Source organism: Phyllostomus discolor, chromosome 13 (genome assembly GCF_004126475.2).
Source record: "Phyllostomus discolor isolate MPI-MPIP mPhyDis1 chromosome 13, mPhyDis1.pri.v3, whole genome shotgun sequence".
Classification (NCBI taxonomy): Eukaryota; Metazoa; Chordata; class Mammalia; order Chiroptera; family Phyllostomidae; genus Phyllostomus; species Phyllostomus discolor.
Genome location: NC_040915.2, coordinates 67,744,515 through 67,768,092, shown reverse-complemented (window position 1 = coordinate 67,768,092; position 23,578 = coordinate 67,744,515). Strand labels below are relative to the sequence as shown.

Sequence of the window (23,578 nt, the reverse complement as noted above, 5' to 3'; positions counted from 1 at the left end):
ATTTTTGTATTACTGTGTTGTTTTCTTTTTTAATTATTATTGTTTTTTTAATCCTCACCCAAAGATATGTTTATTGATTTTAGGGAGAAAGAGGAAAGGAGTGAGAGAGAAACATAGATGTTCTGAGAGAGGAACATTGATCAGTTACATCAAACTGACTGTTTTTTGCTGCTAAGTATTGTTAAGTACTAAGGGCACTTAAAAAAAACTTTTCTGGTGATGAAAAATAATTACATTGGCCACCCACTAGTGAGCATTTACCATGTTCCAGCCACTGTTATAAGTTTTTTTTAAGATTTTATTTATTCGTTTTTAGAGAGAGGGAGGGAGAAAGAAAGAGAGAGAAGTATCTACGTGGGAGAGATACATCGATCAGTTGCTTCTCGCATGCCCCCAACTGGGGACCTGGCTCACATCCCAGGCATGTGCCCTGACGAGGAATCAACCCTTTGGTTTGCAGGCCAGCACTCAGCCCACTGAGCCACACCAGCCAGGGCCACTGTTCTAAATGTTTTAAGTACACTACTCATTTTTTAACTAAGGAAGAAAAAAACTAGCCCCCTGATGTTTAGAAGCTGGCCTGACACTGACACGGGGCCCAGTTGTCACAGGTAGGGCCTAGTGTTCTCCTGTTGGATGGAAAACAGTCTCACGGCACACCTGTGCCAGACCAGGTCCTGTGGCCTGAAGTAAAACACATTTATGTGGCGTCGTACAAACTGTTAGGATTAGCACATTTAGCTTTCATTAAAATATCGCAACCAAAGGTTTGCTTGCTGTTAGTGAACTACACAGCCTCAGCAGCTCAGATTTTTCCAGCTGGTGCAGCACAGCTTATTTGCATATGTTTTAAGACAGTGGCAAAGTTCAGTGCCTGATGAGAACACTCTAGGTTGTTTGGATCTACCTTCCCACTGAAAACAATATGATTTTGTAAAGTGCCTTAAAAGTGTTTGAAAAGATGGTTAATTTTAGGGGACAGCCTGCCCCAGAGAGGTAAGTAGATGTCAGAACACTAAAACTAGTTTTTCCCTAAGACTCATGTTAAAACTTAAATGGACTTGGGTTCATCAACCCAAAAAGTGACAGAACAAAAGTCAAGACTCAGAAGATGTGACAGTTGTGAATTCTTGGAGTAGTTGCCCTACGCATTAAGTAGGGACCCCAAACTTCTATACCAGTAGAACTAAACCTGCTCCCCTTCCTCCAGACTCCAGGAGACTGTAGAAACACAGCTTTGTTGGCATTGGGCAGAGTAGAAGGCAAAAGGTGAAAGGGGGGAACACATCCCTGAGAGGTTGTGGCCATCACCCAGGCCTCTTGCAGATTTACATCTTGATTACTGCTTTCAGGGGTAGGCCAAGGAATCTCAGGGAATTGGGTGTAAGTAGTGCCCTCCAGTAACCTAGCAGAAGGAAACATATTAAGCTTCTCTGAAAAGGGACATACTCATCCTAACTTCAGTAAATCAGTCTCTTACAAAGAATTTTCAGGGGCAATAACCACTGTCAAAAACAACCAGGACACACGAGGTAATGTGGCAGACAGAACCAATGGGATTGGGGAGGAGCAGCCAATAGAAATAAATTGGCATAGTTTTCACACACAGATATAAAATATGCTTACTGTGTTTAACAAAATAAAAAATGCCTGAACCATAATTGCAGAGAGCAGTAAGCTAAAAAGTGTAATACAGGAGATTTGAAGGGAAAAACCAAATAGGACTTCTAGTGGGGGGGGGGGGGGGTGACTGAAATTAAAAAATCAGTCAGCATTTTGGCAGCAGATTGGACTTTGTAGAAAAAAGAATTGGTGAGTCAGAGGATAAACTAGAGGTGGCTGTGTTAGTCAGGGTTCTCTAGAACCAAGAGGAGAGATGCAGAGATTTGTTAGGAGGCATTCACTGACATGATGTGGAGGAAGAGAGAAGTCCCACAATTTGTCTTCTGCTGGCTGGAAGCCCAGGAAAACTGGTGGTATGGTTCCAGTCCAGACCCAAATGCCTGGGAACCAGGAGAGCTGGTGTCCAAGAGCTGGAGAAGATGGATGGATATCCCAGCTCAAGCAAAGAGAGCAAATTTGCCCTCCTTGCACCTTTTGTTCTGTTTGGTCAAGGGGTGGAATAATATATCTACTTGCATTGGTGATGATGATTTTTACTCATCTGTGGATTCAGATGCTAATCTCTTCCAGAAACACCCCCACAGACTGCCCAGAAGTAACGTTTTACCAGCTGTCTAGGTGTACCTTTGCCCTGTTAGGTTGACACATAAAATTAACCACCACAGAGATAGAGAATGCAGTGGAGAAGATAAGGGTTATCATAAGGTGACTACATGCAATAAAAATGTCTTTCAAGAATGAAGGTGAAATAAAGACATTTTCAAAGAAACAAAACAATTGGCAAGTCATCACTAAAGAAAATTCTAAGGTGTGGTACATATATGTAATAGAATATTACTCAGTCATTAAAAATTAAATCTTGGCATTTGTGACAACATAGAGGAACCTACAGGGTATTATGCTAAGCAAAACAAGTCAGATAAATATCATATAATTGTACTTATATTGGAATCTAAAAAATAAATGAGCAAACAAAACAGAAACAAACTCATAGATACAGAGAACAAAGTGATGATTGCCAGATGGAAGGCGGGTATGGGGGGGACAGGTGAAAATGGATTAAGAACTACAAATTGGCAGTTATAAAACAGCATAGGGAGTGATTCCAGTCGATAATATTGTAATACCTCTGTTATGGTGCCCGGTAGGCACTAGACTTACCGGGCAGATCACTTCATAAGTTATGTAAATGTCTAACCACTATGCTTTACCGCTAAAACTAATACTAAGTTTAAGAAGAAAATTCTTAAGGGTAGCCTTCAGGCAGAAGTAAAGTGAGTACAGATGAAAGGTCTAATATACAAGTGAGAATGAAGAGCAAAGAAAGGTAAGTATGTGAACAAATGTAGATAAGTATTGCTGTATAAAAGTAATTATGACTTGGGCTTTGTCAAAAACAAGAGAGTAAAATATCACAGTAATTTATAAATTACAGAATGAGAGTGAGTGGGAAATGGAATTCAGCTGTTCTAAGATACTTATACAGTTGTGAGTATGTGAAAGTTTATTCTTGTATTATTAATTATTGTTATTTTCCATACAAACAACTGTAGCCTACTTTTGCCAGACCCTGTATTATCCAGGAGAAAGTAAATGTTTGTTTAATTGTAGACTTTGATAAGTATGGGTCTAATTTCTAACATAGCTAGTAAAAAAGAATGGGAAAAGATTGTATAATTTTCAAGCTAATAAAAGGGGAGAAATGGAATGATTATTACCATTTATATTCAACAAACTGATTCTGAAATGTATAAAGAAATGCAGAGGGCCGAGAATAGCTAAGATGTTCAGGAAGAAAATGAACAGGATGAGATTTGCTCTACCTGATACCAATGTTTATTGTAAAGCTGTGGTAACTAAAGATTGGCATAATGCACAGACAGCCAAGCAGATGGAACTAGTAGAAAACCTGGAAACAGACCATGTGCTTAGTGCACTGCAGAGAAGAAAAGATGGGCTTTTCAATAAAAATGTTTTCAATCACAAAATCAACTCCAGGTGGATTTTTTTTAAAAAGAGCTAAATGTCAAGGAACAAATATAAGTCTTTTGTAAGATAATTTGAGATAGGGAGGGATTTTGAAAAACAAGATCAAAAAGCCATAACCATAAAGGAAAAGACTAATAAATTTAATTAACTTAAAATTTAAAACTTTTGATCATCAAAAGAAACCATAAAAAGAAAAGTCATGGAAGAGGGAGAATATTTGTTACATGTTTCACTGACAAAGAGATTGTATTTGAAATAGAAAAGAACTCATAATAAGAAGCACACAACTCAATAACAAGACTTGAACAAGCATTTCCCAAAAGAGGGGATTCAGTAAGTATACAAAAAGGTGCTCAACCTCATTAGTAGTAAGGGAAATGAAACTCAAACCACAATAAAATATTTTTAATGGCATATATTTATTTATATGTAGACATAATGACCGTTTGTATCTCTTTTCAACGCCTAACCCTCTTTTTTTTATTATTTTGTTGTTCAATTACAGTTGCCTATTTTCTCCCCACCCCTACCCCCACCCCTCCAAACCCACCTCCCTCCCTTGCTTCCACCTCCCCCTTGGTTTTGTCCATGTGTCCTTTATAGTAGTTCCTGAAAACCCTTCTCCCCTCTGTCCCCTCCCCCTTTCCCTCTGGCTATTATTAGATTGTTCTTATTTTCAATGACTCTGGTTATATTTCGTTTGCTTTTTTCTTTTGTTGATTATGTTCCAGTTAAAGGTGAGATCATATGGTACTTGCCCCTCACTGCCTGGCTTATTTCACTTAGCATAATACTCTCCAGTTCCGTCCTTGCTGTCACAAAGGGTATAAGCTCCTTCTTTCTTTCTGCTGAGTAGTATTCCATCGTGTAAATGTACCATAGTTTTTTGATCCATTCATTTGCTGATGGGCACTTAGGTTGCTTCCAGCACTTGGCCATTGTAAATTATGCTGCTATGAACACTGGGGTACATAGGTTATTTTGGATTAGTGTTTCAGGGCTCTTAGGGTATCAAACCACAATAAAATATTGACACACCCACCAGATTGGCAAAACTTTTCAAATCCGACAATACCAAGTATAAAGAAGTGGGGCAACAGAACACCAATGTAAATTTAGTATAATCACTTTCTGAGTTTAGCATTTTCTAAAAAGTCAAAGATAAACATCTTGTGACCCAGCAATTCCATTCATTCCTGAGTTTAGATATCCTAGAAAGAAACATGCATATGTGCATTCAGTTGCTTATACAAGACTATTTACAGCAGCATTGTCCATAATAGCCTGAAACTGCCCATCCAGAGTGACATAGGTGGGTTATGAATGTCATACAACCATTTTTAAACTTCACTTACCTGTAACATGGGTAAGTCCAAAATACTGAAGGAAAGAAGTACGACACAAAAATACACACAATGTGACTCAGTTCATGTGAGTTGACAACCAGCCAACCTGACCGTACTGTTTATGGTGAGTAGCAGACTTCCTTAACAGGCATGATAGTAAGTATTTCAGACTCAACTGCCCCACGGTCTCTGTTGAGACCTCTGTTACTCCACTCCGTTGTAGTGTGATGGTGGGTGGTGCATGGCTGTGCGTTCTGCAAAATTGACCCCTGGCTCATGGGTACATGTATTTGAGGTAAAAATCACTTTTAAAAGGAAGGGGACAAGGAAAAAGGAGAGAAACGATAACCATTGAAGTCAGGATAATGGTCATCTCTTGGAAAGAGGCGTTTGTGATTAGGGAAGGGTTGCATGGGGACCTCTAGGATGCTGGCAGTGTTGGAAGTGCATGGGTGTTCACTTTATAGGTGAATCTTTAATTCTTTGTAAAAATAATATACACAGTAAGTTGTATGCCACAATAAAAAAAAAATTTAATGAAAATTGTTGCCCTGGTCAGGTTGGCTTGGTGTTGGAGCGTTGTCCCACAACTGAAAGGTTGCAGGCTTGATACCCTGTCCAGGCATGTACGGGAGGCAGCCAGTTGACCTTTCTCTATCACATTGATGTCTCTCTCCTCCCCTCTCTAAAGAGCCATGAAAAAATGTCCTTGGGTGAGGATTAAAAAATTAAATAAGTAAATAAAAATTGTCAACAAGCAAGTGCTGGCAAGGATGAGAAGAAAAGGGAACACTAGTGCACTGTTGGTTGGATTTCAGACTGGTGCAGCCACTGTGGAAAACAGTATGGAATTTCCTCAGAAAAGTTAAAATGGAACTGCCCTTTGGCCTAGCTGTCCCACCTCTGGGAATATACCCTTAGAACTCCAAAACACCAATCAGAAAGAATGTACATACCCCTATGTTCATAACACTATTTACCATAGCCAGGATCTGGAAACAGCCCAAGCACCCATCAGTGGGTGAGTGGATAAAAAGCTGTGGTACGTTTACACAATGGAATTCTTCTCAGCCATGAAAAAGAAGGAAATCCTACCCTTTACAACAGCATGGATGGATCTGGGGAGTATTATGTTAGGTGAAATAAGTCAGAGAGACAAGTACCATACAATCTCACTTATATGTGGAATCTAATGAACAAAATAAACTGACAGAAGAGAACCAGAGATATGAAAACATGGAACAGACTGACAGTGGGGAGGGACCGAGTAAAAGGTGAAGAGATCAGCCAGAGAACACGTGCATGTGGCCCGTGAACACAGACAACAGTGCAGTAAAGGCTGGGGAGGGGGTGGGATGGGAAATGCCTGTGATGGTGCTGACAAAAAAAAAACCTAAATAAAAATTGTATGGTTCCTTAAGTAATTGCTATAACATTTATTTTCATATACATTTTTGTTTAGTTTACATTTGAATTGCTCTGCTTGTTTCTAAAAATTTGCATCAAAGAAGTATTCCTAAAAGAATTTAATAATAAAGGGCTGTTTTACATATGATTTCTTTTTAAATCACATCAACATTTAAAGTAAAATATTACAAAAACTTACTTTTGATTAATAATTCAGATATACATATACATCAGTCTATTTTTAAAGGCTTAAAGATACAGCTTGCAACTGACAGCTTATTTACTCCAGAGTGTTGACAGCAGTTGTCTTTTATTTCCAGGCTCAGTAGATGAAGGCGTCACTGAAGGATTACCCACGCTGCAGAGCACTTCCAGCACTAATGCTCATGCAGAGGAGGATGATCGGTCAGTATGTCGCTTTCTCTTAAGGGCTGTGCTCGCAACTCTTAAATTTAAGTCTTTCAACTGGGAGTTATATAAGAAGTTTATTGGGACTGCAATTTAGCGTATTTTTCAGAGTAATGAGGTAGCATCATCACATCATAAATCAGACCACTGATACGACAGTGTTTAGCATTTCCAAAACTCCCAGTCCCATCATTTTAAATAGTGTCTGTATCAGGTTGGCAGACTGTGGACCACAGGCCACTTCCAGCCTACCTACCTGTATTTGTAGATCAAGTTTTATTGGAACATAGCTGCCCTCATTTTTTTATATATTGCCTGTGGACAACAGATCACGAAGTGTGCAAAGCTAGAAATATTTACTATCCTGCTACAGAAAATACTTATTAAACCCTCATCTACCTGCCCATAATTTCCAAGGCACCTTCAAGTTGACCCTCCCTGCTTAATATTTCCACATGGATGTATAAGGGGCATTTCAGACTTAATGTGGCCAAGACAGAACTCAGGGCTTCTAACTCCCCTTTGAAGCCTGCTCCCCCCATATTTCCCCTCGAAGTAAATGGCACCATCCCCATAATTTGTCAAGCAGTGTCTCCAGAAATTATACTTGTTTTTTCCCTTAATTTCCATCGCCCCTCCTCATATTTAAACCTTAAGCAAGTCCCCATGTTTCTCCCTCCAAAGCATATCCCATATCGGTCCACTTTTCCTCCATCTCTGCGACAGCCGCCCTAGTCCATCAGCATCTTTTGCCTTGACCATGACTAGCCTCAACTGGCCCCTGCTTTTATTCTCCTCCTGCTTGGATCATTCCTCATGTAGCAACTAGAATGATCTTGTTTTTTAATTAAGTCAGGTTATATATGCTAAGCAGTAGATTCTTAAATGTTTCCAATAGAGTCACACTTAAAATCTAAACTTGCTAATGCCTTTTGAAGCCCTACATGATCCAATTTCTGCCTGACTCCCTTCAGACTACTCTCCTTGCGTGCAGTGTTTTAGCCAGATAGGTCTCCTTTCAATTCATGGAATTGCCTGTGCTCGTTTCTGCTTTGGGGTCTTTCTGCCACTTAGGGCCTTTATTCTCCCTGAAATGTTTCTCCCCTGATCTTCACATTGTTGGCTCCTTCTTGACCTTCAGACCACTGACTAAATGTCGGTCCTCAAGGGAGCTTTTCCTGACCACCAGTCTCAAATAAAGCAGCACTAATCACTACTTCACCTTATTTTTATTCTCTGTTCTGATAATTTTCTTGACTATTGTTTGTCTCTGACCACTGAAGATAGATAGACTCCACTGAATTAAATCCTCAGAGAATCTAGGACAGACTTAAAAACTGTATTTGTTGAAAAGTTGAAGGATTCAAGGACCTCAAACAAGGTTTATTCTTGAATAGCTAAACCTGGCAGAACAGGTTAGTACCATAGTCATTTGAAGAAATTAATGAAGCTATAAACAAATAGAAATGTGCCTAGATTTCTTAATTTCAAACATTATATCAGGTTGTCTGTTCAACACTAGATACTGTGGTAAGTGGTAGAGATATTAGGAAAGGTGTAGCCTTTGCCCTCAATGAGATCGAACCAGTATTGGGGGAGGGAGGGAGGTTGAAGATAGGCACATAAACATAATCTCGAATGATCTGCAGAGGATTCTGTTGCTCTGCATGCACTGACAAAGACTGCCGGGGCCAGGGGGCCTTTGGTACATTTCATAAAATAACTGGGCGTTTTCTAGGCAAAGAAGGTAGACTAGTAAAGGAAGTTAAATGTACAAAACACAGCACTGGGAGAACTATAAGGAACTGCTTGGTATAGGGTATGTTTGGGGAGTATGATAAGACGCAAGGCTGGAAAAGTAAACAGAACCCAGATCATGAGGAATGCTTTGCACAGAGGGTTTTCGACTTTGTTCTGATGATAACTGAACCATTGCAGGTGTTTCTACAAGTTGATTGAATCCAAGAGGTCCTTGTGAACCAATGAGAAGGATGGAGTAGAGGGCTGTGGGGCTGAAGAGAAGGAATTACTAATTCGGACTTGTATTGACAAGGTCCTAAATTAAAGCAATGGTGGGAAGCAAAGGATTTGAAAGATTAAGGATACCTGAGGTCAAATTGTTTATGGTACTTTCTGTGGCCGCATGTCCTTGCTTAAGATGCTGGCCATTCTGGACAGTAACATTTTTCATACTGTTGTACGTGAAGTGTGTCATGTAATAGTTAAACAGTTTCAAAACATCTTTTAAGTGTTTTTTCTTTTGTTCGTTTCAAGTTGTGCAGAAATGTTTATTCGACTCAAAAATCAGAGCCTGGTTGCCTTCTTTGGTCTGTTTTTTTAGATTGGAAAATGTTCAGTATCCCTACCAACTCTACATTGCTCCTTCTACCAGCAGTACAGAGCGGCCAAGTCCAAATGGTCCAGACAGACCTTTTCAGTGTCCGACTTGCGGGGTGCGCTTCACCCGCATTCAGAACCTAAAACAGCACATGCTCATCCACTCAGGTAATGTCATCTTCCCTGTTGAGGCATAAATGAGTACTCTAAAACATTTTATTTTGGAATCTCAGTTAAAAATAGAAAGCAGATGATTTTGAGTTAAAAAAATATATAGGTTTCTCTGGAAAGTCAGATGAGAACAGATAAGCCTAGGTCTGTTGCTGAAATGGTACAGGGTCAGAAAGCTGTTTCCTTCATGTATTTTGCATAGGCATAAATATTCTGATTAAAAGTTAGAACTGTGTGTGCATGTGTATAATATGTAAATAAAGATTCTGGACAATATTGGGGGGGTTGTATATGTGAGGCAGAGAGGCGCAAATACAGATTGTAAAGGAAATGAGAATAAAAGGGGGGTGTGTTCATGTGTTTGTTGTACTGTTCTTACAACTTCTCTAAGTTTAACATTATTTCCAAGTAAAAAGCTATTTTAAAAATTTAATATAATTTAGTTTCAATTCTGCAATCCCAAATTTCTCTGTGCCCTGGCTAGTTAGCTTTGTAGTACTTTTTTAGTATGAGAGAGCTTTGGATAAATGATGTGCAGAAGAGATTGAAACTTAAGTTCAGTGATCACGTAAAGGCATCAAAGTCTTATAGGTAAAGCACTGACCTCTGATAAGCAAGAAATCCTCGCTGTTTGCAGCTGTGTGACCTCACCTTCCTCTTCCTCAGAAAGGTCTACTTGTCCCTGTGGCTAACTCCAGTTCCCTATGGCTTTGTCAGATCAACAGATTTATATTTTGAAGGTTTTAAAGTATTTTTACCGAAACTATGATAATGAATTTAAAGACCATTAAAGTAATTTATAATATACATGTGAATTTATACAAATGTTTTCTGTCACTATTACATTAAATACCCAAAACCCAAGTCATCAAATGATAGTTCTGTCACTAGTTATGTTCAGAGAAGTTCGACTTTGTCTTCTCGTTTCCTCTGAGAGAGGGAGTGAAGAGCAGCTACTGATTTTTTCCACATCCTTTCAATATAAACCTCACCACTTGAATGAAATGAAACAAATGCTAGGTAGGGGTTTGGGTCCTATGTAAATACTATGGTTAAGTTGTGTGTTCAAGTCTGTAAACAGATGACTAGAAGGGTTTTCAGAAGTCAGCCTGAGTATGTATTACCTAGTTGACCTCACCTTCACTTGTCTGTCTGTCTTTCTTAAGAAAGCAGTAATGACTTCATATGTTCTGTACCTTTTCTGAGATAATGAATTGGAATTCATTTTTGTGGTGGTATTTGTCCTTTTCAAATTATCTATTGCTACAAAATTACAGTACAGAAATTTGTGAGGTTTATGACCTTCCACTTCATTTTGTTTTTAGATAATACTTTGGTTTTGCTTTGTTTTGTAGGAATTAAACCATTTCAGTGTGACCGCTGTGGAAAAAAGTTCACCAGGGCTTACTCGCTAAAGATGCATCGCCTAAAGCATGAAGGTAAACGCTGTTTCCGGTGCCAGATATGTAGTGCCACTTTCACTTCCTTCGGGGAATATAAGCACCACATGAGGGTTTCCCGGCACATTATCCGCAAGCCTCGGATTTACGAGTGCAAAACATGTGGCGCCATGTTCACCAACTCTGGAAATTTAATCGTGCACCTGAGGAGTCTGAACCATGAAGCGTCAGAGCTAGCAAACTACTTCCAGAGCAGGTGAGGCGCACAACGAAAACCAAACCAGGAAAAATGCTTTCTAAACTCTCTTTTCCTGCTTTTAGGGCAGCCTGCTTTGTCTTTTCCAGGCTGCCAGGTAATCAGTCACATTCCTTTTAAATTCCCACTGTCCATACTCCAACCTCCTGATCTGATAAAGTTTTGCTGAATCTTCTAAATATATACAATTTAAAATATTGTATTTGAAATTAGAAATTTTTTCCTACAGAATTAGGCTAGTCATCCTCTGGGGTTTTGTTGGGGAGTCTTGGGGGTGGTTGGTAGGGGGTGTTTTTTGTTTTGTTTTTGACAATACAAGAGCAAAATAATCGTGTGGATCTTAAATAGACCTTGTCGGAAAACTTGCCATGTCATGTGACACTCAGTGATAGCGGACTACCTCCGACTCTTTGGATGTTAATAAACTGCTTGACCGTTTCTCTCTTAATTTTATATAAAGGAATATACAGCAAGAGAGAAATTTCAGTAGCAAGTATAATGGATATGATTACTTGGATCAAATGAAGTTTTCCTTTTTTTTTCTTTCAACTTAAAGCTTTCTTCTTTTATTATTAATAGTTTATAATAGAATTACCTTTCTGATTTATAGATTATCCAAGGAAATCAGGTTCTAGTTCTAGCTCTGCCACTAACTGCTGTTGTAATTGAACGTGTAACTTTACAAATGAAGAAGCTTAAAAGTTAGAAAAAGACAAAATGTAAGCTTTAACGGCAATTTCTGAGGTCCCCTCTAGATACCGAATTTTGAGTTGTCTGTTTTTAATATATCCATAAGAATGCTCAGTTTCTTATAAAATGACCCTTACGTTTTAAACCACTTTTATTTTTTAAATCTTACTTCTTAATAAATTCCAAATATCCCTGCATGATTTTGTTTTTGTCCTCAAATCAGACATTCACTTGGTTTAATGTAATTATTTCTAATGCCGAGCATCTGGTTATTGTACCCTAAACCTAGCTCACACGTGCCATAGTAAACATTGTCGAGACTGAGGCAGTGTCCCAGTTAACCACTGCCGTCATCGGCGCCTTCCCTGCACAGAGCCCCTCTGCCCTCCGCTTACCGTGCCTAACACCGGAAGATAATATATCATGACATCTTAAACTGCTTGCAGATGAGCAGAGTTTAGTTTTTTTTATTAATACTAAACAGTTAAATTATAAGTTTATTAAGTGTATTAGTTGGCATTTCTAGTATAATGAAGCAATAAAGATTTAAATAAAGCATCTAAGATGACTTATTTCATAATGTTTATTTTAACTATGAAAAGGCTTATAGTAGAAAATTTAGTAAATATAAAAAAGTATGAAATATAAAAAATCAAAGCCCTTTGCTGATCTCGCCACTTAGGAATAATATCTACCGTTGTTAAAATTTTAGTAAATTTTACATTCAATAATTAAGTACTTATAATTTATCATATCATAGACTATTAAATGCTTTCAATATCATTAAACTAAATAGTCTCTGAGGGCTAAAAGGTCACTAATCTCGTGGCATTTAGTTCCAAATTCTGATTAAAATGTAATTTAGTAGTTTTCTTATAACAAACCCTTTTTTGTTTGTTTTTTTTTTTTTTTAAGATTTTACTTCTTTATTTTTAGAGAGAGGGGACGGGAAGGAGAAAGGGAGAGAAACACCAATGTGTGGTTGCTTCTTCTATGTCCCCTATTGGAGACCTGGCCTGCAACCCAGGCAAGTGCTCTGACTGGGAATCAAACCAGCGACCCTTTGGTTTGCCAGCCGGCACTCAGTCCACTGAGCCACATCAGGCAGGGCTCATATACCAAATCTAATAGCAGGACACATAGGTTTTCTACATTTCTCTAAATAGTATATTTTGTGGAAGGTCATTTATGCATAAAGATTTAATTTCTTAATTACCTTATATTCAGGAAGTAATACAACTGGGTTTATTAATCTTTTAATAAGTATGTAGTCCAAGAAAGGTTAGGTATAAGTTATTCAAATGCTCTTTGTTTAACAGAAATTCTGCTACAGAAAATAAGAAAGACTACCGTATTTTGCTGTGTATAATCACTTTTTTGCCTAGATTTTTGAGGGGAAAATAAGGATACACATTATACATGGGTAGTACTAATTCCGTATCTATATGAGTGTTTTTAATTCTTTTATTTATGCTTATGTGTTAAAAGTGTAACTCTAGAAAGCAACAACGATCCATATGTAAAATAATACCCTGGAATACGACAATTGGTTTTGTTTCTAAATAAAAATAAATAATTGAAATTTTTTTTAATGAAATGAATGACTTTTTTCCCTGCGAGTTTGGACCAAAAACGTGGATGCACCTTATGCATGGCAAAATACGGTATTTAGGTGGCCATGGTTGACACTGAGTCCTACCTACTGCCAGTGGGAGTGAGAGTGATAGACTTGGTGCTGATGGATCACTTTGGTTCATATTTAAGACAATTTAGAAGTTAAATTCCTGAGTTTAATCTTCATTCAGGAATTAGAAAAATAAAAATATCCCAATCTTGTTTTACAAATCCGGTCTTTTTATTGTGTCTTGTTTATTACTGAGTTAAAAATTAACTCCTGTTTCATCCTTTGCCTCTTATCTAGTGATTTCCTAGTACCGGACTACTTAAACCACGAGCAAGAAGAGACCCTTGTTCAGTATGATCTTGGAGAACACGGTTTTGAAAGCAACTCCTCTGTTCAAATGCCTGTAATTTCACAGGTCTCCTCAACCCAGAATTGTGAAAGCACTTTTCCCTTGGGGTCTCTTGGTGGGCTGGCAGAAAAGGAGGAAGAAATGCCAGAGCAGCCAAAGACCAGTGCTTGTGCCGAGACAACCAGAGATGACCCCCCAAAATCAGAGCTGTCTTCTATAACTATTGAGTAATTTCATGTTTTGGCTTCAGTTTGGTTTTTGGAAAGTGCCTGTGCTTGGTCTTGTACATTTAAATTTAATTTAATTTTTTTAAACAAAAAAGGGTTTGGGAAGGAATTTCCCTTTTTACTTTGTAAACCCTGCAATTGATGTTTTATTTTTCGTAATTAGGAGGTTGCTTCTGTAAGTACATAGTAACATGATGTCAAAACACAATACTAACTGTGATACTGAAGGAGAACCAGTTGGCTTAAAACGTGTCAGTTTCTTCCAGTTTTCAAAGTAGGCTAACAAAGGAGCATTAGGGAAAGAAGAAATCTATGGACACTGACCTTCCTGAGATGAAAGTGCGCACCAGAAACTGAGCACTAAGAGGAATGGGACAGATGGTCTGAAGAGATGTTTACTCCCACCCCGGATATTGTACAATATTTGTAAAAGCCTGTTGTTTTTGGAAGTATTGATGATAAGCTTTCTAAAGAATTACTAGGGTAAATACTTCTGAAATCCAACATACTTTTTTTTTAAGCTTTGTCATTTCTATTCTGGTTTTTCATAGTGAAAATTTGATATTGGGATAGGCATTCCCTGTAACTTTATAGTGCCAGTCCTCAAAAAAAAAAAAAAAAAAAAAAAAAAACACCTTACCTTTGTTCCTCAAAAGAAGGCAGAGAACCATGATCGAGAATAGTCGAGCTATGCATGAGCTGGCTGGGCATGGAGAATGTAGTCTGTAGATCCCGGTTTCATAGGCACTAACACTGCTTTTGCAGCTAGAATTGTTTACCTGTCTTTGAATGTTCATGTCTGGCTAATTAGGTCATTGCCTAAATCAATTTTCCTCTTGCCCCATCAACAATACTTTCTCCTGCATACACAGCTGTGATACTATATAAAGGAAAAATATTGGAGATATTCTATATTTTATATGTAGGTCTATGTATTGTTGGGGATGTTTTTTATTATGCTGTTTTAGACAACGTAAAAAATTCTGTTAAGGCTATATTCTTAACCCAACTAAGATTGTTTACAAAAATCCCACATGACAGTGATACATTGTCCTTGTTCCAAAATATTTTTAGACATTGCCAAGTTTATTAAAGTTAGTGTAGTTTTTACACAATGTAAGCAATAATGTAAGAGATGAGAAAAGGCTGCAACATGATGGTCTGTGAATGATGGTTATAAATCTGGGGAAGAAAACAATTGTTAAGACTAAAGAAAAACTAAAAATCTTAATATCACCTCTTCTGCTGCTAAAACATAGGAAACTTTCTGATTTACAGTTGAGATTGATAGGATCCTCTAGGCTAGAGTATTCTTTCCATCTCACACCATTTCAAGTATCACTTACACCTTGATCCTAAAATATTTGAGTTCATGAACAATGAACTTCTGAGTAGCTCTTTTTCTGTGTATATACCCAAAGTTTAATAATTATGAAAGCACCTGATTAGCTCAGAAAATAAAATATAGTTTATTATTCAACACATAAGATCTGAATTTTGTCCGGACGGTAGACCTTAATAATAAAATATATTTTTAAGTTTTAATGATTTGATTGTTTCCTTTTTTAAAATTTGCTAATTCTGTCATTTATCCCCCCAAATGTAAAGGAAGAGAAAGCAAACTCATTGAAGGGTTTTTTTTTAGGCTAATTTTTTTTCAGTCCCTTTCCCTAGTCCACTGCTTTTCACCTGTTTCCACCTCTGTACTCTTGAACGAATGTGCACGGCCTTCAGGAAAGTCAGCACAGGGTCCTGACAGCCCCCACCGGTAACGCTCCTTTACCGAGAGGGTTGGAGCGCTTTCCGCACAGACCGGTAGTGACAGCGTGCTGCGTCTCCACTGGAGAGGCCTGGGGTTTTTAAGTTACGTCATACAATTTGAAAACTGTTACGCCTGCCAAGCAGATAAGTGTCAAAGTTAATTTTTAAATCTTAACATGGACAAGACAAAGAATAGGTAAAATTGTGACCAGCAGTTGTTGCCCTCAGTTCTAAGAGTTACTCAAAAAAGAAAGACAAAGAAGGATAGAAATAGGGTTAGAGAAATGTATTAGAATCATTTGGGGATTTTGTTGGTTGAAAGCGCTTTAGTGTGTCTGTCCCGAGAACTCGACCTAGGAAGGCCCTGCACAGTTCAGGCCCCTCTGGGGTGTCCTGTGTCCTCAAGGTTACTACCACTGGCTGTTGGTCCCCAGGCGGAAACTCCAGATTTTCATTGGTAATTACGAATTGCACAGATCTCCGGGTTTTATGAGAAAGTTGAATGTAGTACTGTGAAAATGCTTACTTGGTCACTTGCCTATTCCCCAGATCTTAGCAATATGGTTAACCAACTAGCATTTAACATAAAATGATAGAAACAAATGCCTCTTTTTCTGTATTTCCTGGAGGCTTTGCATTTTTCTTGATACACAGTTTAATGATATTTATTTAGCTTATGGATCTCTTCTAGGAAACTAAGCTGCAAGGAATAATTGTATATAGAGTTAATTAGATTTATTTAAAATTCATTTAATTAAGGGATGTTTGGATGTGTAATTTTTACCAGAATATGTGGAAAACTTTGCAAACAGATGAAAGCCAGTTACATTATCTCGTTCATTAGAAATTATCAGTATAACTGAATTAAAAATTCCAGTTTAGAATGCTTAAGCATAGCTGTCTTTTCTTAAGGCCCACGTGGGTAACTGTGATATTTAAAGGGCTTAAATTTTAGGATGCAGGATAAATTGCCTTTTTAAAACCAAGTATTTTATACAAGAAACATTTATTTCCCATTTTTAAACCACCACATGGGTGTGTTGTGCTTGAGAAGTGAGCAGAGATGTTGCTGGGATACCAGATGTCGCGGTTCCTGCCGTCCCCCTTTCTGTTTTGAGGGTGTATTCTAACCCGGGTGCATCCGATTTAGAAACAAAGGGGTTAATATGGATGGGTTTTTGAATTTTAAATTCTGTAAAGGAAAACATGGAGTTTGTCCACAAATTAAATGGATTTTTCTTAATTTGAATTTCAAGTAATCTTAATGTTTATTTCAAGTAATTAGTCATACATTTAGTTCCATTGCCAGTTTTTCAAGCTCTTGATTTCAGTGAGGCAGGGTATACTCAGATGTAGCCTCATTCAGTCTTACGTGTTCAACACTTCAGCAGCCACTCTGGCTGACAATAATTTGATTCCATATTACAATATATGCCCTTAAGCTTTAAAAACAAAAAAACTTCCATTTGCTATTTATCAAATGGAATGGACTAGCCCTCACATCTAATGTACTTACCGTTGGTAATGCTGTTACCTTCTGACTTCTGAGCCGTCTCTCCTGATGCATAAATGGTTCCCAGGGAGCCTGCGAACGCTGCACTGCTCTTTGCAGTGTTTTCTTCTCTCTGTTACTGTTTTATGTTCTTGTGCTTATCTTAATCTGAATGGAGGCCAGTTGTCTAGTTTAGCGGCTTTTGTTTTGAAGACTCTCAGATCATGTTTTAGTCTCTTTTAGCTTTGTAGCCCCTGAAAAATGCATTACTGTATGGTGATTTGTACCAGCATACTACATGGAGAGATTTATTCTTACTACTTGATGAATGAACAATCCTAAAATTGTAATGTGTAACTGAAAGGAGTTTGAGATTTGAGGGATTGATGAAGAAAAGAATTAGAAACTTTCACGTAGCACTTAACTCTGTTTTCACTCACCTGCAAAATGTGAAGTTATAACTGAAACATACATCCAAGTGAGGGATAATGGGTTCTAGATGTTAATGTTAACTGGCCAGGGGGATGCGGGGTGGCTCATAAAGTTCACTTTGAAAGGACCCAAAGTTGCTAAAAGGTAGTAAATGTGTTTTTTTCAATATAAAGTTATTGACATAAGATGCTTTATTTATAATATATTTAGATTTTGAAAGTTACTGAGAGACATCTATGAGGAATATTTATAGGTAAACATAGTCTTACAGTCCTTAAAACCATCAAAATTTAAAGGAATGATTCCTTATTTTCCCTATACCCATTTTTGTCTTTCAACTGCATGATGGAATGTAGTAACAATAGAAAGTCCTCGCCAAGACAAATTTGCAGAAAGCAAAGTGATTCCTATTAAACAAAGAAGTGAAACTGAATCAATTTCCAGGTTCGGCTAAGGAGCAGACACTCTGCATATTTTATTTTTAGGTTATATGTACGTTGAGATTTATCAATGGAAAGTTAAGTCCATCAAATTATGGGATGAAGACTCCTGGTGACATAGTTGTACTTCATACTAAAGTATAAAGTTAGATATTTTTACTTTATCATAATGATATTTTTATGACAGAAAAAAAACAGATTCATGTCTTTAAGTCTTTACAAATAGTCTCTACGCAGACGTGGCGTTATTGGGATCTCATTTTGGCGGCGCCTGCAAACCGACACTGCCTGAAGTGCCGGTGGACTTCAGCTCGCTGAGCTCCCTCTGCGGGACCCCAGTCGGCACTAACCAATGCAGAGGTTCCTGTTTACATAGTACTTTACAAGGGACTTACGAGTTCAGACCATTGATAGAAAGCTAAAACTTAAAAAAACTTTTTAGCTCATTTTTTAAATTTCAGTTTGAAGTGCCTGGTTTATAAGATCAATTTTTTTATTGTTACCTTTCTCTTTTCAGAAATTGAATAATTTTTCTGATTAAGCTTAAAACCCTGGGTCAGTTACGAAGATGTATTGATGAAATTTCTCCTTGATGGTTTGGGGGACTGAACTTTAATAACTTTATTCAGTTGCCCTTATTTTCCCAAATGCCATCTAACCACACCCAGCCTTCATTATTAAGTTGAGTTAAAGAAGCTCTTCCTGTCGATGAATGTTTAAGTTACCAAAGTACGTCACCCACTGCAGAAGAAGTCTTCCCACATGAGAAGGGGCCCATCATCTTGGAGCACCCTGCGTCCCTTGTTGTTAGTGGGGACTGTTCATTTAAAGATGGGAAGCCTTTTGTGCAGCTCCTAGAAACACCTTTTTCTAGAGAACCTTTTCTGCGATTAGGTTGGAAGTACGTTTTCCGAGTTACCAAGTGAATGTCCCCGCTGACAGACGCTGCATGCAGCGTCTGCTGAGGGCAGCCCGGGATGTGGGGGAAGTGGTGCTGCTGCTCATCTGGCGGGGCCTGGAGTGAACACCATCAGGCGTTCGGAAGGAGTCAGATCTTTAAACTTGATTCATTTTCTTCTTTGTACAAAGCGTTGGCTTCGAATGCCTCTGTTTCAGGATATTTTTTGAAACAACAGTCCCTAAAAGGGTAAATTTTGATTTCAAACCAAGTCCCAATAGCAGATTTGATGCTCCTGTCGTCACTGGTGCTCCTGCATCAGACAAAGTTTGCCTGCCTCTCCACAGGGCCCCCTGAATGGCACCTTACGTCTACTTGGAGGGTAGTAGGTGGCTGCTGTGTGCCCCCACTATCTTCTCAAAAGCCATTTGATAAAAATCCTATGTAGCCTATTTTAATATTTAAATATATATATTTGTGAGAGATACTTTTAGAACAGACTTCTACTTTAAAATTCCTGTATTCCCATTTTTAAGAGTAAATTTAAACCTTCCAGGATTATGACATGTCTTTCCACAGCAACAAAATGAGAAAGTCAGATGGAGATAATGCACCACAGCTCAGTGATAGAAGAGATTGATGTCTGGTTAAAGGAGACAGACGGGAAGGGAAAAAAGTGTTTTGATGTAACAAATGAATTTTTACATACAATTTTGTTTTCTGTAATACTTGCTGCTACATTAGCTCAGTATTTTACAGAGCTAACCGATAACTCTGGCTCCGTGTAAAAACTGGAGTACTTTCTAGTACAGCCAGCCTAGAAGGAAGCTGCACCACGGTCTTCCGGACGGGGACTGCTTTCTCTAGCTGATGCATGCTTTACTGTTTGCCTGTAGCCCAACGCCAGGGGAGTGTGGGGAAACGTGCTAGTTCCGGCATTGTGATTCTCTTGGGGCACTGGCATTTCGTGAAACCCTTGGGGGAGGGTAGTGCTGAGGAGGAATGTGAATTAAATTATGTAGATGGGTGTTTTTGTGTCTTCTACCCCCTCCCAGAACCAGCTCACCAGCTTTGTACCCAGTTGTCATCTCATTCAAGTACCGCTTTACTTCTTGGTGACAGTGGCCATAGCTAAGTTACTTGGCATGTTTGACCTTCAACAATAACAAAAATGGTTTTGGATTTTGCTTTATTTCCTAAAAGTGTACACAATGTCAGAACTTTACATTTTGTATACTAGTATCTGGCTATTAGTATTTTACAGGAACCATAGTTCTTGGTGACTACATATATATATTTTTGTGACTTTTTTGTAAACCAAGTGCCGTTTGAACGTTACAATCATTTTTAGAGTTACTGTAATCGATGTGAATATTACATTTGTTCAAACCCGTTCTGAGCCTATAGTGTTTGCTCTGTGCACATGTGTGTATTGTACATATTCTGTATAGTTCCATTGTACTGAAATACTAGCTTGTTTGATATAAGGAAAGTATGTATTGAGTAACTTTTTGCTAGCCTGGTTGTTTAATCTTTTTTAAAAAGGTTTAAACTTTTTAAAAAAAAATCTTTAAACTGGCCTTTATTACATGGTCACAAATAAAGTTCAAGTTAGAAGGGATGGGCAGGGAAAAACTAGTTTCGAGTGTCTTTGAATAGAAATATAAGACTAAGATATGGATTTTTTCCTCATTAAAATATCTTTAATGCTTTATGGAGTAAGACTTCCTGCTGTTGTTATTTTTTTGTTGGCCAGAAGGAAGAATTGGTGGTGTTGGTTAAGGTCAAGTGGGTAAGTCCAGTCAGAATGATGCACAGCCTAAGTAAACAACACTGAGTGTGAGACTGGAGTGTCACACGTTAGAGAGCACCGGCAGCATCGGGGCAGGGGAGAGGGCACTGAAAGTCCGCAGGCCGCACGGACACCGGCCCCGCAGCTGACAGGGATGCAAAGGGCGCTAGGGGAGTTACTGAGTCCCGCAGCCCTGGAGCCAGGCTCTCTGCAGAGCTGCTTCCTGAGTGGAGGGCGCATGTTGAGAAGGCGCTCTAAACCTTTCTGAAGTTATTCTTTATTGATTGGAGACCTGTGGGTGACCTTTCAATAATAGCTTAACAACCAGGGACTAGACGGTAGGGACTTGGTGGGAAGCAGCTCACTGACGGGGCAGTGACCCTGTCGGGGCTCAGGAAGAGCTTTTCCACTTGACGTTTGTCGTGATGTGGGGTGGGAAATAGCTGGTCTGTAGAGTGAGACTACGTCAAAAGAAAATTATTTCATTGACCCCAGGTTACCAGGGTCACATCACAGTTCAGAAAGGAAGAAGGTAAATGTTAAGCAGCACTTTCTCTCATTCAGCGAGTGTTGTTTAATGCCAGTTTACCAGCCATTCAAGACTGTTGGGTTCCTCGGTAGCCTCACACACAGATGATACTCATATATGCAAAGTGTAGAATTCAAAATAAGTATATCCTAGTTGGACTGGCATGGGAATTACATACCAGAAAAAGTCCTTCCTGAGAGTGACGCTAATGGTAATGACCAAAGAGGAGCATGCCCATGACAGTTAGAGTTAATAGTTTGGGCACTCTCTCAGGGATGTTTGTTCTAAGTACCAAACTGAGACAGTAAACTAAGATCTATGAATATGCCCAGAATTTCAGTGGGGGGAACTTGCTTGTAAATATAAAAATCCAAAATTTAATTCTTTTTAAAAAGATTTTATTCATTTTAGAGGGAAAGAGGAGAGAAACATCAATGTACAAGAGAAACATGGATCGATTGCCTCTCCCACACCCCCAACTGGGAACCCACCTGCAACCCAGGCATGCACCCTGACTGGGAATCGAACTGGTTCCCAGGCCAGTGGGCACTCAGCCCACTCAGCCACACCAGCCAGGGCTGTAATTCATTTCATACATGGATAAATTTTTATGTAGATGGAAAAACTAAGGGCATTTCCATCTAGAAATAAATATATCAGCAAACTGATTTAGAAGGAGGGTTTAAGAAGCCTTGGAGACAAAGGGAAAGCTGTTTTCTTGTTCTTTTAAAGTCGATTGGTGTACTTGAATTTTCCTACAAAAAATATCTGAAGTTCCTAACCCTGCCCGTTTTACAGATAAACAAACAAGTCATGGCAGAAGCTCTGGGTGGGCTTGGTGTTAGAGTTTTTTTGCAGGACTCCCACACAGGGTCCCACACCCTTCTCTCCATCCCTGCCTAACTTTTTCCACAGCTAGCATTGCTGGCTGCCTTTGGCAGAGAGTCATTTGGTGAATATGTGAGTCTCATTGACAAGAGAACCCGAAAAATTGGACAGGTACAGCAACAAGGCTGTGCACACAGACACAGACACGCCCCCAGGGAAGGGCCATCAGAGTGAGTTGCCTCTGATGATTCTTGTCCTGTGGAGACTGCTGGGAAAGTTACCTTTGAACATAAGAAATGATCGGAGCCAAATCCGTTCCTGTAGTGCGTTCTAAATCGGGCCGTGGCAGGCAGGCTCTCTGGCAGTCCGGGCCTGAACGGACCTACATATGGCGGGACTGCCCAAGAACAGAATAACTCTTTTTTAAAGATTTTTTAAAATTCATTTTTAGAGGAAAGGGGGGGAGAGAGAGAAATAACATATGGTTGCCTCTCACGTGCCCCCTACTGGGGACCTTGCCCACAACCCAGGTGTGTCTCCTGACTGGGAATCAAACCAGCAACTCTGATTCATAAGCTCGCACTCAGTCCACTGAGCCATACCAGCTAGGGCCAGAATTACTTTTTTGTAATATTCATCTTTATTGAATGTTGGGGTGGATGGTTGATAAAATCACATAGGTTTCAGGGATATAGTTCTAAAATATACATCACCTGTATATTGTGTTCACCCACAGCCAATTCTTCACCATTTATTCTCCCTTTACCCTCTCCTACCTCCCCCCCCCGCCCCCCTTTTGCCTGTGGTAATCACCGACCATACTGTTGTCTGTACCTGTGAGGTGGGGGTTTTGGGCATTTTGTTGTTTTGTTTTTACTTAATCCCTTCACCTTTTTCACGCAGTCCCTCAACACCCATCCCCTCTGACAGCTGTCAGTCTGTCAAGAACAGAATTCTTGCTCTGAATGCTGCTGGGTTGCAGGTCCAGTCCCTGGTCAGGGCCTGTACGAGAGGCAAGTGTCCGTGTGTCTGTCTCACATCAAAGTTCCTTGCCCTCTCACCCTCCCTTCCCTTCTCTCTAGAATCAACAAGCATGTTCTTGGGTGAGGATTAAAAAAAATAATAATTCCTTATTGAACACAATGAGTCTGCCTGCAAGATTCATAAAAACACTTTTCAGATGTTTTGCGGTATATAAAATGCTAGCACTCTTAGTGACAAGGCCTTCAGAAACTCAGGGCGATAAGGGAAGTAATAATAAATGGGTGGTCCACATAGTGTCCTTCCTGCCCGTCGTACGAAGGCTTAGACTCTTCTCAGAGGCCAGGCCACTCACTGGGCGGGAGCTTGTGAAGGGGGCCTAGTGGCCCCACGGCCGCTGAAGAGAAGCCAGGCCTCTGACCCCACAGTTTCTGGTGGCAGGACCGTTTCTGGGGACTAGCCTTTTGGGAGACCCTGGAGAGAAGAGGGTAACAATACTGGCAGGATGTGTGAATTCAACAATGCAGATGAGTGTGTCTGTCTCTTATGCCAGGATCCAGTTCTCTTAAAGGAGGGTGAGGTTAACGTTTTCTTAACG

At 39.2% G+C, this 23,578-nt stretch overlaps 1 protein-coding gene across 4 annotated transcripts in view; it reads left to right on the top strand.

Moving 5' to 3' along the window:
• ZBTB44 (zinc finger and BTB domain containing 44) overlaps positions 1-20,388 on the top strand; it is a 55,882-nt gene extending 35,494 nt beyond the window's left edge. For 2 of the 4 annotated variants that reach the window (XM_028527339.2, XM_036014294.1), the window contains 4 exons: positions 6,686-6,770; positions 9,115-9,278; positions 10,637-10,937; positions 13,549-20,388. In XM_028527339.2, coding sequence (XP_028383140.1) covers positions 6,686-6,770; positions 9,115-9,278; positions 10,637-10,937; positions 13,549-13,831 — 833 coding nt within the window. In that variant the 3' untranslated portion in view covers positions 13,832-20,388. The remainder of the gene's footprint in view (positions 1-6,685; positions 6,771-9,114; positions 9,279-10,636; positions 10,938-13,548) is intronic. The other 2 variants (XM_036014293.1, XM_028527340.2) reach the window with 2 other exon arrangements.
• Positions 20,389-23,578: the final 3,190 nt, after the last annotated feature.